Genomic DNA, 19628 nt, shown 5'->3' with positions numbered 1-19628 from the left:
CGAAGCTGCCCGACAAGCCGAAGAGTGCCGCCAGCTCGCGCGAACCTTTACGTCACAAGAACAACAGCGCCAGAAGGAAGGACGCGCCGACTCACTGCCCAGTCCCACGTATGCCCCAGGGTTTCTTGTATGGCTGGCTGTTCCTTGCCAAACTTCAGGTCTTTCGTCAAAACTAGTTCCAAAGTACGAAGGGCCTTACCGCGTCTTGGAGCGAACGTCCCCGGTGAATTTTGTCATTGAGCCACTTTTTCCATCTGACGACATGCGCCGGCGTGGACGTGACCTCGTCCACGTGGCGCGTCTCAAGCCCTACCATGACCCTCTGCCAACAACCTCTTAGGTCGTCAGGATGGCTCTTTTTCTGCAGGGGCGATTGTGAAGAAGACGCGCCTCCGTCCAGCGGCATCGCCAACGCTCGGCCCGCTCTGCTCGCGCTGTTGGTAGCTGGTGTCTTTGGAGACGGTGCTCCACGCTGCCTCGCCGTTCCCGGAACTCGTAGCGTCCTTGAAGGACACCGCCAATAAACCTCTTGCGCCGTGAATGGTTGTTTGGCCAAGACTTGTAACGAGGTTCACTTCAAAACAGGTTCACTTCGGCTCACTAAGCTTTCAGGCCTGCGTCGAGGCACCAATCTGCTCTGCCAGTAGCCATGCATATCATGCTTATATCTACTTTCGATTACGAGAGAGCCAGCAGTTTTTTTTTTTCTGTGTATTCAAACTTGTACCTTAATTTGTCCCCCACCCCCTCGCTATGGAATGCCCATTAGGGGCCTTAGGTTAGTGAAATGAAAAAAAGAAAGAGTAAAAACGAAACAATAGTGAGAGTAAAATTCTTTCTCAAACTTGTTACAATAAAAACGCAGATCGCCTGGCAACGATGTTGACTAACTCCTCCAATTTCTTCCATGCATCAGTCCAGCGTAATGACACAGAAGACATTTCCTAGAGAGTGACTACGCAGTTCAGAAGAGCTAAAGTACGTTACAAGAAGTCACGTGGCCACACAAACTGTGCAATTGCCTTTTATTTTTGGTTCTAAGTTTAATGTTTACTGACCATACCAGCACCTCACAGCGCCAACCAATGGCTCTTCTCCTTCAGGTTTTACACTAAGTCACCACTTCGTGTATAGATTTGCATGTTACACTTGAATGTAACATGTTACATACCTAGAGCCCCCAACACAGCCACATTATCCGTGGCAGCTCCTGTCCAGCCATCATATTTTCGCCCTCAAATGGTGCACACTTCGTCCGTCCCCCTGCAGATGACACCATTGTGCAAAGTAGAGAAGTAATAACTCTAAGGCACAGGACAGTAGAATGTATGTACCTTAGTTGTGGCACTCATTTTGTTAAGCAAAATATACAATTAAGTGTTTCGAACACAAACAAAGAGTAAGGTGCCCAAGAACAAAACCATAACTGCGAGCCACACGCTGCTTAAAGACTCAAGTGAAAACTTGCAGAAAGATCACACTTGTCCACTCCATGCTTGAGCATGCTTTTCTGCTGCATGCTGCATGCTTTTCAAGCCCACCTAATATGCAAGAATAATTGGGATTTATAAAAGCTATGATTGAAAACGATGAAGCCCAAGCTATTGCCACACTTTGGCAAGGCAACCAGTCATCAGGGCAACATTACTATTCTTGCCCTGGCAGAGACTCAAAGAAATGGCTTTTATACCTTCTAGAACTTCTACCTTCTATAAACCAGCTCACATCGGCAAAATTTTGCATTAGTAATTTGCAACTACTCACTACCGCAAATATGCGTATGCAAACATCTGCAATAAAATTTTTCCGCTGACGTTTTCTTTTCGCTGAATAATCTCATCAGATATAGCAAGTGGATATGGAATATTTGAAGGAAACACAACTTGGGGGGGGGGGGTTGTGCCATGTGACCATCATAGGCACATGGCGAGTGCCTGGTCTACAATCTAGTGGCAGTGTTGCAATGCAGTTGAACATTATATAGTGAAGTCGGATATGACACGAAAATACATTCGTTATAAGCATATAGTATTCGCTACACACTGGTATCTACAAGAAGTTTTATATTTACTTTGTTATATCCAATAATTCGTAATGCCGAGGTTTGACTGTATATTTGAAACAAATCGAACAACAGCATCAACCACCCAGACATAGGCACATGTGACGTGATCTCCCCGAAAATTGTCACCGAGAAATGTCCATTGTGCAACAGTGCCAGTCAAACCTCAGTGATGTCACTCTGCAAATGTGCGGCCTGCAAAACCAAAAGTTTCCACTGCACACCTTTGGCCACACAGTTAACATTGCTTCAAGACAGCGTTCACTACTGTTTAAGTGGAACTAATGGCACCATGGCACTGAAGCAATGTTTGCACAAAGCCCTTGTTGAAAGTTAATGTTTGCACTCAAATTTCAGCAAGACGTAGCATTCCATGGGGTGCATTTTGTTTGATAGCCATATTTAGATCCAGTACTGTCCAGCATTGTCCTGTTTTGGGTGTGCAAAACACCTGTTGCAGAGAGGACAGGGTGAGTCAGTTTTGCCCTATTGACAACAGATTTCACCACTCTTCCTTGAGCTGATAAAAATTCCAGTTTTTTATCTGTTGTCGCAGACAATGTGTACTTCCAATTTATTCTGGATGCAACGGATAATTACTGCATCAGACATGGTAAACAAAGTGTGCTGTGAAGAGCCACTTCTGTTTAAAATACGACTTCAAGTGATACCGAGCTCCATAATAGCTGCAGACAACAGCAATAAACACCACAGACAGAGCAGAGGTTGCAACATTTCTATTCATTTAATTGTCCAGTGGATGACAACCGGGTACAAGAAAACTCAAGTGTGTAGTAAAACAAAACAAGAAAAAATTGAATCAACCTCATACTTAACACACAACGGCAACAGACAAAGCATGGCATTGCGCCAACTCGTACATATCCTTTATTTACAATTGTACTTGATGCCGCTGATCACAGAAACAGTTTTTCATAATCTCGCTACAAAAACAAGTGCAGAAAACAAACTGCCACCGCTTAATACGATTGAATCATCGATGCACATTTTTTCAATATTATTCACCTTAAGTTGCATCCCTCTCACGAGAGCAGAAAATTGCACACTATCGTTTCTTGGAGAGAGTGCCTATACCTTCCAAAAATCCCTAAACGCCTACTCAAGAGCAGAATGGTTGAAAAGAGTTCACACCTTTCCATGGAAGAACTGTTTGCTCATAATCTGCGCAGTGAAGACAAGGGTCTAAAGAACAAAAGAGAGATAGCTGCAGCATTTGTAGTCTACCGGGAGATGAGAACAGAAAAAGAAAAACTGTGAAGAGCGCCTCTACGTGTCTTGGCAAATTGCATATATGGGTTTCAAAGCCTCTTCTAGAAAAATACCTCAGGAGACTTTTAGTAATAACACAAGCGATCAAATCAAGTTGGAAAAGAAAACAAAGAAAGGAGAAGAAAAGGCATGTCGTGTTTTAGACCCCTGCACCTTGCCTTCACTGACTTCATCATCGTAACACTGATCCCCAAGAAATACAATACAGGAAACAGCAAAACACTACAGAAAAAGTGTGTGGAACCACTTAAACAGTCAACATTTCTGATGCTACATATATACACATCGTACACATCCAGTTGGTGGTGTGGTGGTGCTGGTGATTCTGCTGCATGGCGGGACTGTGTGGTGGTTGGTGGTGCGCGTTACGGCTTTTCTTTTTTTTTTTTTCGTTTGCTCTGGGCACGTGAAAAAAACCCTTAGGTAAGATAGAAGAATAAAAAAAGCAGAAATAAGACCTGAACAAATGCTTTGCAATTAATTTTTTCAAGAAAGAGGTAAAGGAACGGGACACACAGCAGTGGAATCAAGTTACGACCTTCCTACTGAGGAATGTACGTTACAGGGTAGCAAACCGCAGAAGTCGCCAACTTTCGACGCATCTCCCACAAGAAAACAGTGCTAGACGCCAACTGTAAGGTGTGGAAAGAAACACTTGGAAAAGGCACGACACATGCAACACTCCCACTCTCCAAAGTATACTCTTAAACAAGCTTTATCAATGATGGCACAGACCGTGCAACAGCATAGGTGTTCCTTATGCCTACTTCAGCCGATGAGAAGTGTGCAATGTGCCGTAGCAGTTGCTTAGTGTCAATGAGCTGATGAAGGACTCCCGTGCAGGATGGTAGTCCAGACACTGAATACATAAAAAACTATAAAGGGAAGTGTCTGATAACGGATTGCAGTTTATAGTGAGGGATATTATATGTTTCAGCAATATGGGCTACGAAGACATTTTTTTTTTCTTTCGTTGTAGCGTCCACCGAGAGCCAGTTATAGTCGAGCCATTCATAAAAAAACAGTTTCTACATGACAGCTCAGCTGCGACAGAAGGTGATCGCTATCAAGGTAGCTGCTGCCGTGATGCCCTGCTTGGACATACACTTCTTGCTTCCAAAGCTAATGCTTTTTCCACAGCTATACGAGACTCGATGCCTTTTTGCAGAGTCATGCACAAGTCACCAGGAAGGAAAAGCAATAAGCGTTTGTTGTGTAGGCTGTGTAAGACCACTTGCAGTCGTCAAGGCTAGAAAATGTTGCCAACACAATCGTGACAAGCATAGTTTTGATCTCGCTCGCTATAGAAACAGTGCATATACACTTTTTGATTTGCTGTTTAGTAACTACATGCGCTTCTGAAAACTTTGTCCCGCTGCTTTCTTTCCCCAACTTTACATTTCCCAACTTTCCTTTCGTAACGAAGCAGCAGATAAGGGAGCACTCACATCTGATGCTAAAGGGAATGAAAAACAGTGCCTTATTTGTGAGGTATTTGCTCAGTGACTGAGAAATCTGAAGAGAGCAGATCTTCAAGTCATGCACTTGTGTCCCACATGCACAGAAAAGTTTCCCAGCCAACCACGTGTCAGTGTGAGTTGCATCCAGACGGTAAAAAAGCAGGCGAAGACTGCCTATTGCTATTGGCATCATACACACAGAATTTCAGCTCATTTCTCTTTAGCCTCTAGCGCATTCCCTCCACTACTCACAAAGTTTGCTTAGAAAGCCTGACTACAGCTTCTCACACTCTGCCAAGCCAGCCAATACTTTTTTTACTCTTAACAGTTGGCAATGACAGAGGCAATACTTGAGAGTATGCAATATATAAAGAGTGCATGCAGTGAAGGTAACTCCCTTTCTATAGCACTATATCTGTCCTGCTGCTGTTATACGATTCAGTACTGTTTTGAGCCACTTCAGTAAAAACAGCAAGCGGGTCCAAGCCAGCAAAGCCCCCTCAAGAGAGCACAGGACAAGATTGATTTGGCTGTGCACAGACTGCTCCTGCTATCACCGTCCGAATCATTGGGTGATGCATTCTCCCCGTTCTGAGAGATGCGTCGAAAGCGTCAGCGAATCAAGCTGGCGTTTGTCACCCTGTTGTGAAATCACAGAGTGGAGGCACACACCGAGAGAGCGAGTGAGAGGGAGGGGGTTCGCAGACCTCCTCCTCCTTTTCCCCCCTTTAAAACTGGTACCACTTTTTATCCTTGTACTTGTTCATGAGCTGGTGCGTAGTGTTGGCATAACTCTCAGCCTCAGTCATCATGCGAGCGGTGCGCTCTTCAAGCTGTGAGAGGGCCTCACCACGTTCCACCAGCCCCTGGAAAGCAACAGCAGAGCAAGTTCAGAGATATATCAGGCAACGAAAAACAAGCAGCAAGCGTTCACACTCAAGCACAGGCCCCACCCCGGTGGGTGATTTACAGCCCACATAATCTACAATCTTTTGTGCCAGCTATATCACCTAAATATAATGTGCAACTATACTTGGCCGTCACTTAATTTTGGACAGTTTTCACCTTCAGACCTGCTATGGTACTGCAAATATAGTACAGTGTAGCCCATTTCTAACAATGGATATCATCTATTATGATGCGTATTAAAGGTGCACAACACCATCCTGAACATAATGATATAGAATTACAACAACCACATTTCCTGGCTTTTTCATTACAAAATTTCAGACGGCTTTGTTCATATGTCAACAGCCTCCTAAACAATTACTGACAAATTCTGACCTAAAAGAGAAGCATTTGCTAAGTGTTAGCAGTTAAAAATCGATATTTAAACACTGATAAAGAAACCCAGGATCTCAGCATAAAGCCTGAGTTTCACTGCTACAGCACCAGTGACAGGCAGAAACAAATATAAATACAGCCCTTCAAATGTTCTCAGAACACTTAGTTGAGTCTGAGTTATGCAGTAGTGCTTGTATTGTGTACCAACCACTCAAAAGCTCTGTAGGGTGAGCACAGTTATTGTCCACACATTTAACAGTTTTGTAGGGGGGAAATAGGTATGACTGCCAAAGGGCGTGACGATAGTCTGCACATCATCTGTTCAGCAAAAAAAAAGTTGAATGTTTAGGACAACCACCCGCACAGCAGATTACTGCAGAAATGCTCATAGATGTTCTAACGCTTCGTTCACATGACCATGAGCCTAAGACGGTGCATATGGCCTTAAGATGTGCAACACTGAAAGTACCGGGTGTAATTATTTGAAACTTGACAAATGGGATATGAAGCAAAATGTCTTACAAACTCACCTGCCTAGCCTTCATCACTTCTCCAGCCAGTGTGCCTGCCTGTGCCTTCATAGCTTCCATGTTGCCAGTACTTCCAGGAATGTGGCGAGCAACAGTCTTTGATGGCTTGCCACTGGCCTCGCCAACTGCACCACAGTCAGATTATGAACGTAAGGTATTAGAAAATAATGCTTGCAAATAGCATTTTTTTTTAAGGAGAAGTTTAATCTTTCTTTCCAAACACAAAAGAAAGCGAAACAAGAGCTAAAGGCATATAGCCTGATAAAGGCTCTTCTTATAAATCGATTCACTCAGTTAGGTGAACACATACCGAATTTCAGAGAGAGCGCACACAGAAAAAGCAAGAAGCTGGCACTGCATTGCTAACTTGCACACTCACAGAGTTCCTCTCGGTCCAGTACACTTGGTCCACCTCCAAAAAGACCTTTGAAAAAGCTTTGCTTCGGCGCTTCTGGCATGTCTTTGTTTAAGAATATGGTACCAAGCATTTCCTGCAGGTTGGCACTGCAAAACAAACACACACCAATAAAATTTTTTTTACCACACAAGAACAATTAAAAAAGAAGGCATGGAACTCTTTTAAATAGTGAAGGGCTTTATGTGCATAAAATACAGGTCTATTTCAAGTTAACTACTATAACTTATTCGGAATCATTTAACTTTTTAACAACCACACGCAAATAGCATATTTCGACGTACAGCCGTTTCACTGCACAGAAGAAGCAATGGCTGCGAGTACCCATGTTGAAAAAACACTATGATCTCAAGTTGGATGTGCAGATTGTAGAATCTGTACTTTGCACAGAAAGGCAAAATAATTGTTAAAAGTGCTGCAATTTGGTGTTTGCCCGAGTGCACACTGTTTACATTCACTACTCCACAGAGGCACATTCGATGATGGAGAAAAGCTCACCAGAAATCAGAAGAAATGGTGAACTTCTGTAACTCTGATGGGGAGCGTAAGAACATTCCGTGCCCATTCTTGCTAAAGCAAAAGGTCCTTGCAATTCTGCAAACAATGTGAAAGCCACTTTATAGGCAACGGCCATGACATGACTGAAAACATGTACAATGTAGACCTTCAAGCAATGGGATTTTTTAACATTTTATCCAGCTACAGGAGCACAAATAAAGAATAACAGAAAAAAACTGATCTGATGAACCCATGTAAAATGAGCATTGCCCACTGCTGCCAATGATAATTGGAACTGGACTTTAACTTAACCAATGGTGAAACATGCAAGACCAACAAAACTTTCCAAAAGCACGTACCTCATGTCAACAAGTGGCAGGAAGTCTGTCTCGTAAAGTGGCTTAAGGCTAGGAAGGCTGTACACAACAATGTTGCCGTTTGCAATGTAACACACCAAACATGCAGTATCTGTAAACGAGAAAGCAGGCGAGAACATGATGTTATGGCAGGTGAAAACTTGAATAATAATTCTTGCAAAAGTTTTACAGCTCGCATCCAATGCACAGATGATAGTAGTATACAGTCAAACCCGCATATATCGAATATGAAGGGGATCACAAGAAAGTTCGATATATAGGTAATTCGATATATGAAATACAGATCTTATACAAATACTTTCGAAGGAGATTTTACAGCTGTTCGTTATATGTGGGTTCAATATATCCGGGTTCAACTGTATACTATAAAGCACAAACATTGCATGCCTAGATGTTCAGGACATGCTTACTGGTACGACAGTTACTAGGCTTACATGAAAGGTTTTGAAGCTATGTGCTGCACAAGTCACACTTAAAATTTCAGTACACGTGCCAGATATTGCAGGAGATTCACTTTACTTTAAGAACATGAGGAGTCGGTGGGAATCTGTCCATCTCTTAGGGAATTTATGAAGGGCAGTGTTTTTATAAGAAACAAGGCAAAAACAATCAAAGGTTGCCCAGCTTTACAACTTATCAGTGAAATCAGCTCAACAGATTTCAATTTCATCTTAAGCGAGTCTACTTAAAGTTTTTTCTTCCCTTCATTCAGTCAGCTCGGCAACTGCACATGGAATGCTCTCCTACCCTACATTCATGAGCACCAAGAACATGCATATCACTCAGTGTTACTTGAATGCCCAAGAAGTGAGCAATAATGGTCCCCCTACATCCTGCAACTGCTGCAAATATCAGCAGCATGCATTGTGGAACATGCAATCTCAATTTCCAGACATGGCCACATCAGTTCTGCAGAAATCCACAAGATAGAGAAATTTCTGCAAAAGGGAAAATTCTACAAAGGAAAGCCTCTTGAAGGAGTAAAGTTAAGAAAGGAAACCCTTAGGAATTTTATTTGCAGCTTCTTCCTATTCTAAAGTTTATGACATTTCGCCCTTTCAATTTCCATACATCCAAGTCAGTTTAGGCACATTCAGCATAGTAGCCTTTCTGAAATGCACATCTTTAAGAATATGAAGAAATTAAATAAAACACCACATTTCCATAGTGCTTTTATATCACTTTACCACATTACAGTGTGTGCCAAAAACTGCCACGAGTTTCTTTATCGCAAGATGCATCTCAATGCACTTACCGATGCTCTTGATGGAGAGCACCTCAGCACATACAACGAAGGAGGTCTCTGTGAGGGTCGCCTTGTACAGGCACGTCTGGGAGGGCAGGGCAACAATGCGCGCCTGCTTCTCCGAGGCCATTACCACAAACTGGGTGTCCCGGGGCTCCAGCGACTGGGATGTTGTAGGTGAGATGCGGGCGCCTTTTGAAGGCATACTGCGCAACCGCCGCTCGTCCCGCTCCCGCGAGTCTGGTCTGTCCTTCCACTGTTCACTTAGTGGAAGCATCAGCACACCACTGCTGTCCAGAAAGGAGATGGACAGGATCGGGCCTTTCAACCGGAATATGCTCCCTGCACACAAAATAACAGAGAGGTATCCTTTTTTAGTTTCATTTCCATTTCCTTGGTGCAAAATGTCACAAACTACAGGTGTGAAGGACAATCTTCATGTTTTGACACTGTTCCTTAACCACAGCCCCTGTGGTGTCACTGCAAACGTCAAAGCATGTTTCCATGTTTCCAGAACATGTTTCCAACCTGTTGTGGTACCCACAGCCATGAGTAGTGACACTGATCAAAGTTCAGTACAATCAGCAAGTTGTCCCACAAGTTTAATGGTCTGCTAGTCAATCCTGGAGCCCCTAAAAAAACAAAAGCATTCAAATGTTTATGCTTCAATGCACTCCTGGAAACAAGTTTATAGGAATAAAGAGACACAGCAATTACATACTGGAAAATAGCAACAAAAGTAAAAAAAAAAGAAATGCACCATATATGCTTGAGCTAATTAATTGGGTCTTCTTTATTGAAAGGCACCTTAGGTTGACAGCACATTGGCATTAAGTGATGAGTTCAGTCCCAATGCAACTTACCACTTGGAGAGGCAATGACAGGTTGCGTGTGCCTTGATTCCGTGGGCACACTAAGGGAAACGGCGAGCACAGATCCAAGGTGAGTGCCAACCCAAAGACTAGGGCATGTTGATGTGTCTGTGTGGAGTGGACAAAGTGCATCATTGGGTCACAAAACTGGCTCATGTATCACATTTTCCAATAGTATGTAGTATTTCAAGAGGAAAAACTTGGGGACGTATTTTACTGCTTATTTAATTTCCAAATGCCCACGTATTCTGGTGTGTTGCGCCATGAAAACACCAAAAGCAGTTATTGTCAGCGAAAAAAAAAAAAAAATTACAACAGGACATGGAAGCAGAACCTCAGTGCTACTGTTTAGAGCGGCAGCTGTTTCATGACTTGACTTTTGCAACAACTTGTTTTTAAGGTGTGCTGCTGTGGTAACCTTCCGCACTACTGGAAGCCTCGAGGGAAAGCAGCTGCTTCTGTTAAAATGGCAGCACCGAAGTTGCCTTTGAGTTCGAATACCTTGGAGTCGCCCATTAGCGCCCCTTTGAGTTCACTTTTGCAATGACAGTAGTACTAGCTACAATATCATAGAACCCAGATTTGTGGTAGTGGCTACACTAGCTTTAAGTGGCTACACTAGGCTACACTACACTAGGCTACACTAGGCAGTAGAATTATTTATCGCTATTTTTAGTGCTTCACAACTGCTACGAGTGTTACCAAAGTGCTTAGACAACCTCCACAGAGTTACTCGAAGCAACTAAGGAGGTTGTGTAAGGTAGCACATGTTGTGGTGCAAGTTCAATGGACATATGACCAGACCTGAAAGAACTCACCACAGCTAATGCTGAAACAATAGGAGGAGAAAAGACTGAAATAAAAGATTACAAAGACTCTTGCGTACGCTACATGAGTTGTGTGTCCTACATATACGTATACATATATTTAAGACTAAGAATGATTTTTGTGTTTTTGAGGAATGGTTCACTGTGATAAACCCTGGTGCAAGGCCATAACAAAGAAATACAATGGCTTAACAATATTCATGTTAGCCTATGCATTTGTAGGTCTGTTTTCTTTAAAGTGACCAGTGGCAGATCTACCCACCTGACCTACGTGCACTATTCCACAAGACAGGAGAACAACTTACTATCAACATAAAATGAAATGCAAGTGAATGACAACAACACGTGACACCATGTTTCTTTTTCTATGTTCACAGCATATGTGATGCTCGTATGATTTACCCTCTACCCCAATTGTAATTAAGGGTCCATAAATGTTTAGCAACAACAAATGTAGAGAAGCAGCAATGCTCAATCATGTAATCTCATGCAATCTGCTTTTATTTAAATTTTCATATTTGTGTTACCACTTATGCTGATGATGCACACAACATAAGCCCCATGATACATGCACCATACTTTGACATAAGGCTCTCAAAAAAAAACAATGAGCTGTTTAAGTTGGAGCCATCAAATGAAAGCAAAATCTTTTCAGTCTAAGGGCAGTCTCAACTGCATGCAGCAACACTGTTTCTTGCATGGTTTAAGCAGTTATAAATGCGTGTCAAGAGTGCAAAAGCCTTCACAAATGTAGGTGCACACGATGACAAGAAGAGCAGATGACAGTATCTTGCAGCAAATATCTCCTTGTCACTGTACCAGAAGAAAGCAATCAATAGGGGGCTTTAGTTTTATGATGACAAAATGTTGAACCACAGTGGCATTCAGAGGTGGACCTAGATTTGTACAGCAAGAAGTAGCATTGACATGTGCAATAAATCTGCAAGAACATTTTTCTGCAGTGCCCATCTTCCCAACCTTTGGTAGCACCAGTAGTCACTCAGGTGAATATAAAATGTGAAATGCACATGGTGGTGTTTGTCATTTTGCAGACAGCTTTCTCACACAAGAGCCACGTCTGCACTTTTTATGCTATAAGGTGCACAAATTGTGCATGCACGCACTGACTACACTGCCAAGCTAGCATTACCATTAGGAAAAATGAGCTTACTATTACTAGCAGAAGGTGGAGGGGTACGTTCATAAAAGCCACACGTCTGCAAGATGCCCATAGATGTAGCTACCTTTAAAATAATTATGCTTTCTATGTGTGGTATACATTTACACCCCCCCCCCCCCCAGCCTACCACTGCCCTCTTCAAAAGAACAAATTTTGGGCAGTCCACTACTTTTTCACATGGTCATGGACAGCAGCTACATTGAAGGAGCTGCATAACACTCATTAGAAGGTAATGCATGAAGCCAAAAAATGTTAAAAAATAAAGCCAATGCATTCCAGTTTTAACCAATTTCCTCATTTTTCTTTGGATATTTAAAATTTCACTGTGTCTTGAGGATAAAACAGGAAGAATTCTATACCTACATGTATCTAAAGACAAACAAAGAAACTTGACATACATACGTAATTTGACACCCCACTACTTTTGTTAAATTTACAGCAAAAGAAGACGTCTCCAACTCACCACTTTTTCGACAGAAGGCTTCGGCAAAGCTAAGACAAAGGATTGCTTCAGAACTAATATTTTCTAAACTTGACATGCTTGAGCTTCGCGACCGTGAGAAAGAGCTGTCCAGCTTGTCTGAAACAGACATTGCACAGTAATCAGACGCTCCATAATAAACCGACAAAAAGTCTGCTACGCTGGCATCGTGGCTCTACAGGGAGAGGTGTGCATCTAATCTTTCCTACCACATGCACTTGGTTTCTGATACGTGAGAATACCATGCTGCACCTACATACAGTGGCTACATCCAACAGCAGCTACACATCCTGACTAGAAAAGCTAGCTTATGCCCAAACGGCAGTTTGTCTCCTCCAAAAGGACAAATCATTCACCAAACAACTAACGTATGCAAAAGGTGCTGGCAAACCTTAAATCAGGGAGTCATCTAACGGTATAATTATGGTGTAACGTGGATGCAGCCAAGCTCATAGCATAATAATAGAATGTGCCCAGATGTTCAAGAAGCATAGCGCTCTAAAAAAAGTTTATAGCCTTTGTGGCATATCATGTCCGCAAACAATAATCGTTATGTGTCTTGATCGCGCTCTCCTTTCTTGAAAACACTGCGTTTGCTACTTTCCCATCAAGAATGCTGTCACGCTTATAACACACGTGCTGTTTGTGACCTGGAAATACTACCAGGGGAACAGCATTAAAGAAAGGAAAGGCACACAAGATAGATAATGATTATGGTTTGGGGACAAGATAAGCCCCAATAAGTGCAAACTTAGCATGAGCAGTTCGAAAATGTACGGCATAATGCACAGAAACTTGTCTGTTGCACTTTAAGAACTACATGTAGAATGTAATAAGTGTTGAGTTTCACCTTGTTGATGCAAGACATGTTTAAACATACCAAACTTTAAAGAGTTAACATGGACAAATATAGAAGACAAAGTTTTAGTGCTGTAACATAAGTCCATTCTGTCCATCTGCATCCTTTTTTATTTTGCACTTGGAGGTTTAAACATAGATGTAGAATACTTTGCAGTGTCGCAACTGTTATGGCACATGGCTGGATGACAACCTCTCACTCAGGCTAGCTCACACCTTTTGCACACATTTCCTGTAATATTTTTACGCTTTTGATGCACTGGCTAGAGACATTACACTGATACAAGCACTTGGAAGTCCTGCCTTGTTCCAATTCTTGAACATTGTAGTAGCAGTTATACTCAGTAGGCTTCCTTTAACTTATCTTTCAGGCTACCAAGAGAACTCACATTATAAACACTAGTGCGAGTAGAATTTCGCTCTAATAAAACTCCACAATGTACCCAGCAAAATTCATGATGAACACACATAGCTCACATAGGCAAAGGCCAGCAGCCGCTGCACAATACATGCGTAGCATCACAAAAGCTCCATTTACTGACCTAACATCAAAAGCTCCAACAAACTTATTGCAGCTCGAACAATAAATATACTCAGCCGTCTACTGCTACACTAGATATCAACAGGGAGTGCGTGTTACATGACACATGCAGTGCTGGTATGTTCATTGAGGGACTGCATCTAACACACTGATGATGTGAATGAAGGCTTCTTTTTTTTCCCCTCTCTTTTTTATGATGCAGGTCTTTGACAGCATTTCAAGACTGAACACTTCTTTATGGTAGCAAACATTCTGCCTGAACAACAACATAAAAAGTAATTGACAGCCTGGAATACTTTGCAGCTGCTTCAAATGCACTTGAAAGGTCTATGCGGGACCACTGGTTGAGTATAGATGAGCTTAAGTACTTGCGTAACAAAACAGAAAATCTTGCATAGAGCCAAAGTAGCTGCCACTAGATGTGCACTTGTGATTAGTCCTAATTCTACAAAAAGAAACTGCGAACAAAGACACATTTACTTCGGCAATGGAGTGTACATGAACCCCTAGAATACTTGCATTCATCTGGCCATTTTTTTAAAGTCAGATGAATGTCAAAGCTAAAGCGCAATCTAAGATCTTCTCAAATTTTTGATAGCTCAACTCAATGATGACAACATGCAATGCAAAGAAAAGGGGGAAATGATGAATTTCGAAGTTGCGTCGTGTAGCAGTTCACTTATTTAATTTACAGCACTAACACACTAACATGTGCCAGAAGCACCAAAGCTGAAGCACATCAGAAATTACATCAGAGGCAGTCAAACAAATGCGCGGCAATGAAAATGACGAACTGCTGCACAGCACAAGCCCCACGTTAGAAAGGAGCACCGACACATATTCTCGAAGTTGTCAAAACTCTACCGGATGCTCCTTGTGCGTAAGAGGCTGACACTTAGCAGGTATAAAGCTTGTAAAGTACTTGTAAGATATTTTAATGCGATATACAAGTTTGCCTTGAAATATCGGATCTGGCGTTATCATCATTTTCATGACATTATGACACAAAGCAAAATTTGCTGACATGTAGTTCTGGCACAAATCAGTAAGTTTTCTAGGGTTAAAAGGGTTTAGCAGTTCATTTGGGCCTTCACTTAACCAAAAAAAAAGTGACAAGTCGAAAATGCCATGTCAGTACTCCTTTGGGATACACTTTGCACGACCATTACGCACTGATAGCCCATGCAAGACAAAACATTCACAGCTGGAGGGCCAAAATGCAACGCTGCACTACGGGTCAGCGCAGCCGTGGGGGGTAGGTGGTGGTGACATAGAGAAAGCAGCACACCAAAAGCCTGGCCATACCCAGCACCAAGAACAAGTGGGGCGTACCATCTCGCTGATAAGCGACACTGGGAGACTTCAGACCTTGCCGCTCATTTCTAGGTGTTTGAGGATTTCCTAACAAAAAAGCAACACTTACGAGCAGCCCCTCACAAGAGCCACGTTACACACTGGTTTCATTAATACACAAGTTCACACAACTGAGAAGGCAAGGGTAACTGTGTAATGTATGCTCCATAGCAAAGCTAAATGGGGCAAAACCATAAACAACGACAGGTCAAGAATGCAGTGGAAAGCTCCTTTTGAAAGGAACACTTGTACATGTGCCGACGAACTACCTCATCTGATTCTCCCTCGCCTTTTATCTTCAATGCCATCCCCATCTACACTCCTTATGCAATTTGTTGGCAATAACCATCTCACTTTAAAGGAAACGAGGGAGGTGTGTTGCCTGTTTGTAAAGTCAAAACAATACCCATGTCTTCGGAATTATTAACTCGGCCTTCAATGGTAAATCTTTTCGGCTGCAAGACACACATCGCGATTCATGTTCTATAGAAGTGAAGGGTAAGCAAACAGGTTCTTCAGACATCAGACCATGTCAGATACTAGCTGACTAGCACAGCTCTACACCATTCTGCCCTTTTCAAACCTTTCCATATCACTATACCACTGTTTGAAACTCGTGCATTTGTGCTACAAGTTTCCTTCCCCATCCCACTTCTGCTGCGGATCATGGCAGAACTTGGGCAACGCCTCATCTTCAAGCTAAAACTCACGTTTTGAAGCCGTGCCGATACGTCGTGTTTCACTTCACACCATACAATCCGCACAGCACACTTGTGTGGGGCCGCCTCTCCTGCATTCTTGACCTGTCGCTAAGACTTCACACATCTACACAATTACCTTGCCATGGACGCCTCAAGACAGGATCACACACACACGTATGCGCAGCTCAGGTCTCAAAAGTAGGTACGACATAAACATTTTAGGTGCGAAGCACAAGCTTTAAGGTATTTTAACTTCTGCTTTCAGGTGCACATTTAAAGCAACAAATATGGCCATCTCAACACATAAAACCTTCATAGCAATCAAACTGCTATCTGTTCTTTAGGATACATTAAAACCGGCAATGCAACCTAGCCCTGTGGGGTATAAACGGGAAACCACTAACATGCTCAGACTTATAAACAAAAGCTCTTGGTATCAGCATCTCTAAAAAGTCAATATTACTTTTCAAGTGAACATAGTACTACTATATTTCAAAATAGTCATAACCTCCTGCTGGACAGGTGCATATTAAGTTAGACAATGTTAAACAGAACTATTATAGAAGAATCAAATGTAAAGAAAGGCCAAGCAGGCACAGACTGCCAATTGAATTTTGGCTAATCTATGCACAAACTAATCTCTGCTACCAGAAGTCAGTTCAACACGTAAGCTGTTGCAAAAAAAGAAAAGAACTACAGCCTATGCATGGTGCTAAAGCACTGCCAAGGCAACCAAGCAGTTATACCTGGAAAGAGATATCTTTGCACAAATACTAAATCTTCTGGACAGGGTATTATGAAAGGCATTCTACTATATTTTCCTTACCAACTCAGTTTGAACAAAAGCACAAATTAAAACTGATTTGCAAACAGTGCAATACTGCTGCGTAACAAAGAAATATCGGCTAGGCAACTGATCTTGCATATTCTTTTCCATTTCACGACCGAAACAAGATTAAATTATCTGTTTGTCTCTTAATGCAGCAACTAAGACAAGGTGTTCCTACTAGCCAGACACCTTACTTTGTGGGCATGTGCACAAGCCAGTACTTGAAACGACTCTGGGCAGTTAAAAGCTAGTTATGCAGTGTACACTGGGTGTCCCAGCTAACATGGAGCAAGTTTCAAGAAATGGAGAAGGCTTTTGTGCAGGTGAAACCAACTGTATGTTGTGCAATATCTCCTGGACAAACCTCCAGTATCTTTAGTGTCCTGATTAGAGTTTTTAGTACTGATTAACAAATGAACTCTAATTATTAACTTTATGGCCAAAATGTCAATACAGTCAAACCCGGATATATCAAACCCACATATAACAAATTATTGCGTATATAACGAATAGCAGTAAAAGCTCCTTGAAAATTTTTGTATAACATTTTTTTTATATATCAAATTACCTATACATTGAACTGTCTTGCGATCCCCTTCAGATTCAATATATCCCAGTTCGGCTGTATAAGGTTGCTAGTATTTTCATAACATGCACTGTTCACGTAGCTCCCATCTTTGCAATCTTTAGCTTGCCCCTCTTGCTTTCCGTTGCCACATCGAATAATTTTTTTGTGCTCTGATTACTAACTCTCTATAATTTCCTGTGCTCAGCAACTACTACACTACACCTGCTAGACCTACACCCACTACATACTATCATGAGTTGAATTTATCTTCTTTTCATCACCACACCGAGGTGCTTAAATAAACTTTATTTTTTTATACGCACTGTAGAAGACTGGAAACTTTACCTGGTCATGTTTGATCTTCATTACCTGCTCTGAATTTCTCTTACATATTGTTAACCATTCATTCTGCATTGCATCTTGTGTCCATCTTTGCAATCTTTGTATCCCCACTTTTGTGATAGCCCATCCGAGGATGCAGAATGTTGAAATAAATAAATGAATAAATAAATAAATAATCAGTACTATTTACTCCTTTAATAAGGACAAGACAAAAACAATATACTGGAGGCTTCTTCAAGAGGTTGCTAACATACGATTGGTTTCACCCACACAGAAGCATACCTGCCAAGTTCGGACACACTAAATGCGGGAGATCTCCCGACCGGGGGCAGGGGTCAGTCTTTTACACCCCCCTCGATGTCTATATTTTCAAGTACTCACAGGAGAACTTCCTAACAATTTTATTTACACATATACAAATGACCACATGAACTTTTGCAAGCTTTTGCAAGCATTTCGTTGTTGCTAATTCTGTCTTCAAAAATTCTTTAAAATTTAATTAAATGCTCGGGTGTTATGTTCTACAACCACTATCTGATTATGAGGCACACCGTAGTGGGAACTCCGGATTAATTTCAACCACCTGGGGTTCTTTAACCCGATGGACAGCTCACGGGCATTTTTGCATTTCACCCCCAACTAAATGCAGCCGCTGCGGCCGAGATTTGATCCTGCGAACTCGTGCTTAGCAGCGCAATGCCAAAGCCACTAAGCAACCACAGTGGGTGTTCAAAAATTCTTCAGATAATGTTTGATTGTAAGAAATTTCATTTCTTTCACATTTTGCGAGGATGACATTTCCCAGTGTCTTAGACGAGCGACACATAGACGAGCGGCACTGCGTGCTCATATTTTTCCCGATGTTAAATTTCCGCTCGCACTCTGCATTGCTCTGTGGTATCAACAAAATACCCACCGTCACTTTGGCTGAGCACTACATTAAAATAGTTGAAGACAATTTTGCGCTAGCGCTCCTTGCTTTTAAAGCCATGACTGACTGTGGGCCTACGCAATGCCTGAGTGGCTGACGCTGAGGAGAACGATGGAGAGTCTAGTGTTGCTAGTGGCAGAACGTGGCATTCGCTCGCTGGCTTAATGAGGCTAGGGCCACTAGGGCACCCAACAACCCCGTCAGCGTAAGGAGTGGCTCTGCGGTTAACGAAATAGCGCATGTATAGGGTTTCCCTACTACTTTCTTAGCAATTTTTCGCACGATGAACTTCCAACTGGATTGGATTGGGTTGAATTCTTTCTGCCAATGTGGCCTGACGAAGCGCTGGATGCGGATAGAAACAGGACATAACTGAAATTTCCGGGAGATTTCCCTGTCAACCGTACAACCGGAAGAAACGGTCCAAATCCGGGAGACTTGGCAGGTATGCAGAAGGCTTTGCTTCTATTTTTTTAACTTGCTTTGCATTAAATGAGCCACCCTCGTACAGTTTTTAATACAGCTGACAAGATGCACCACTAACCATCACTACACAAGGCTGCACAATACCGTGCATCTATTTCTATATTACTTTTTTTATTAATAAACATTTTTCTCTCTCTACAAAGAAGCGACCATGAGTTTTGCAGCACTACCACCACATAGCGCACCCACTGTATGCACAACAAATCAGTTACACAGACAGGCAGGCATCTACACACTCACACAAAGCACCAAACCTGCACCACATAAAAGACTTCGCCAAGAAGGCGCCACAGATAGAAAGTGAGAGAGGGTAAAAAAAAAGATAGAAGCCGAGCTCTTCAGCCACCTGGTAAAGTGTTGAAACATGGTGGTTCCTCAGTGGAAACCAAGTTGGGAAGTTTCTGAAGTTTGCGTGACTTATTGCGGCGGGAGTCTGCTTGCCGCTTAGAGTGAGTTGGCTGGGCTGCAACCGTGCCACTATTGCAAAGACCGTTAAT

The 19628-nt window shown here is 42.3% G+C and overlaps 1 protein-coding gene across 11 annotated transcripts in view; it reads right to left on the bottom strand.

Moving 5' to 3' along the window:
* Nucleotides 1–2788: 2788 nt before the first annotated feature.
* Nucleotides 2789–19628, bottom strand: part of LOC119461441 (syntaxin-binding protein 5-like) — a 53972-nt gene continuing 37132 nt past the window's right edge. For 7 of the 11 annotated variants that reach the window (XM_037722746.2, XM_037722747.2, XM_049672645.1 and 4 more), the window contains 10 exons: nt 19478–19628; nt 15254–15322; nt 12505–12621; nt 10026–10142; nt 9172–9504; nt 7899–8007; nt 7540–7635; nt 7006–7130; nt 6627–6751; nt 2789–5678 (listed from right to left, as the gene is read on the bottom strand). In XM_037722746.2, coding sequence (XP_037578674.1) covers nt 5541–5678; nt 6627–6751; nt 7006–7130; nt 7540–7635; nt 7899–8007; nt 9172–9504; nt 10026–10142; nt 12505–12621; nt 15254–15322; nt 19478–19628 — 1380 coding nt within the window. In that variant the 3' untranslated portion in view covers nt 2789–5540. The remainder of the gene's footprint in view (nt 5679–6626; nt 6752–7005; nt 7131–7539; nt 7636–7898; nt 8008–9171; nt 9505–10025; nt 10143–12504; nt 12622–15253; nt 15323–19477) is intronic. The other 4 variants (XM_037722750.2, XM_049672643.1, XM_037722748.2 and 1 more) reach the window with 3 other exon arrangements.

This window comes from Dermacentor silvarum, chromosome 8, assembly GCF_013339745.2.
Source record: "Dermacentor silvarum isolate Dsil-2018 chromosome 8, BIME_Dsil_1.4, whole genome shotgun sequence".
Lineage (NCBI taxonomy): Eukaryota > Metazoa > Arthropoda > Arachnida > Ixodida > Ixodidae > Dermacentor > Dermacentor silvarum.
The sequence above is the reverse complement of the archived record's forward strand: the minus strand, read 5'-3'. Positions and strand labels throughout refer to the sequence as shown.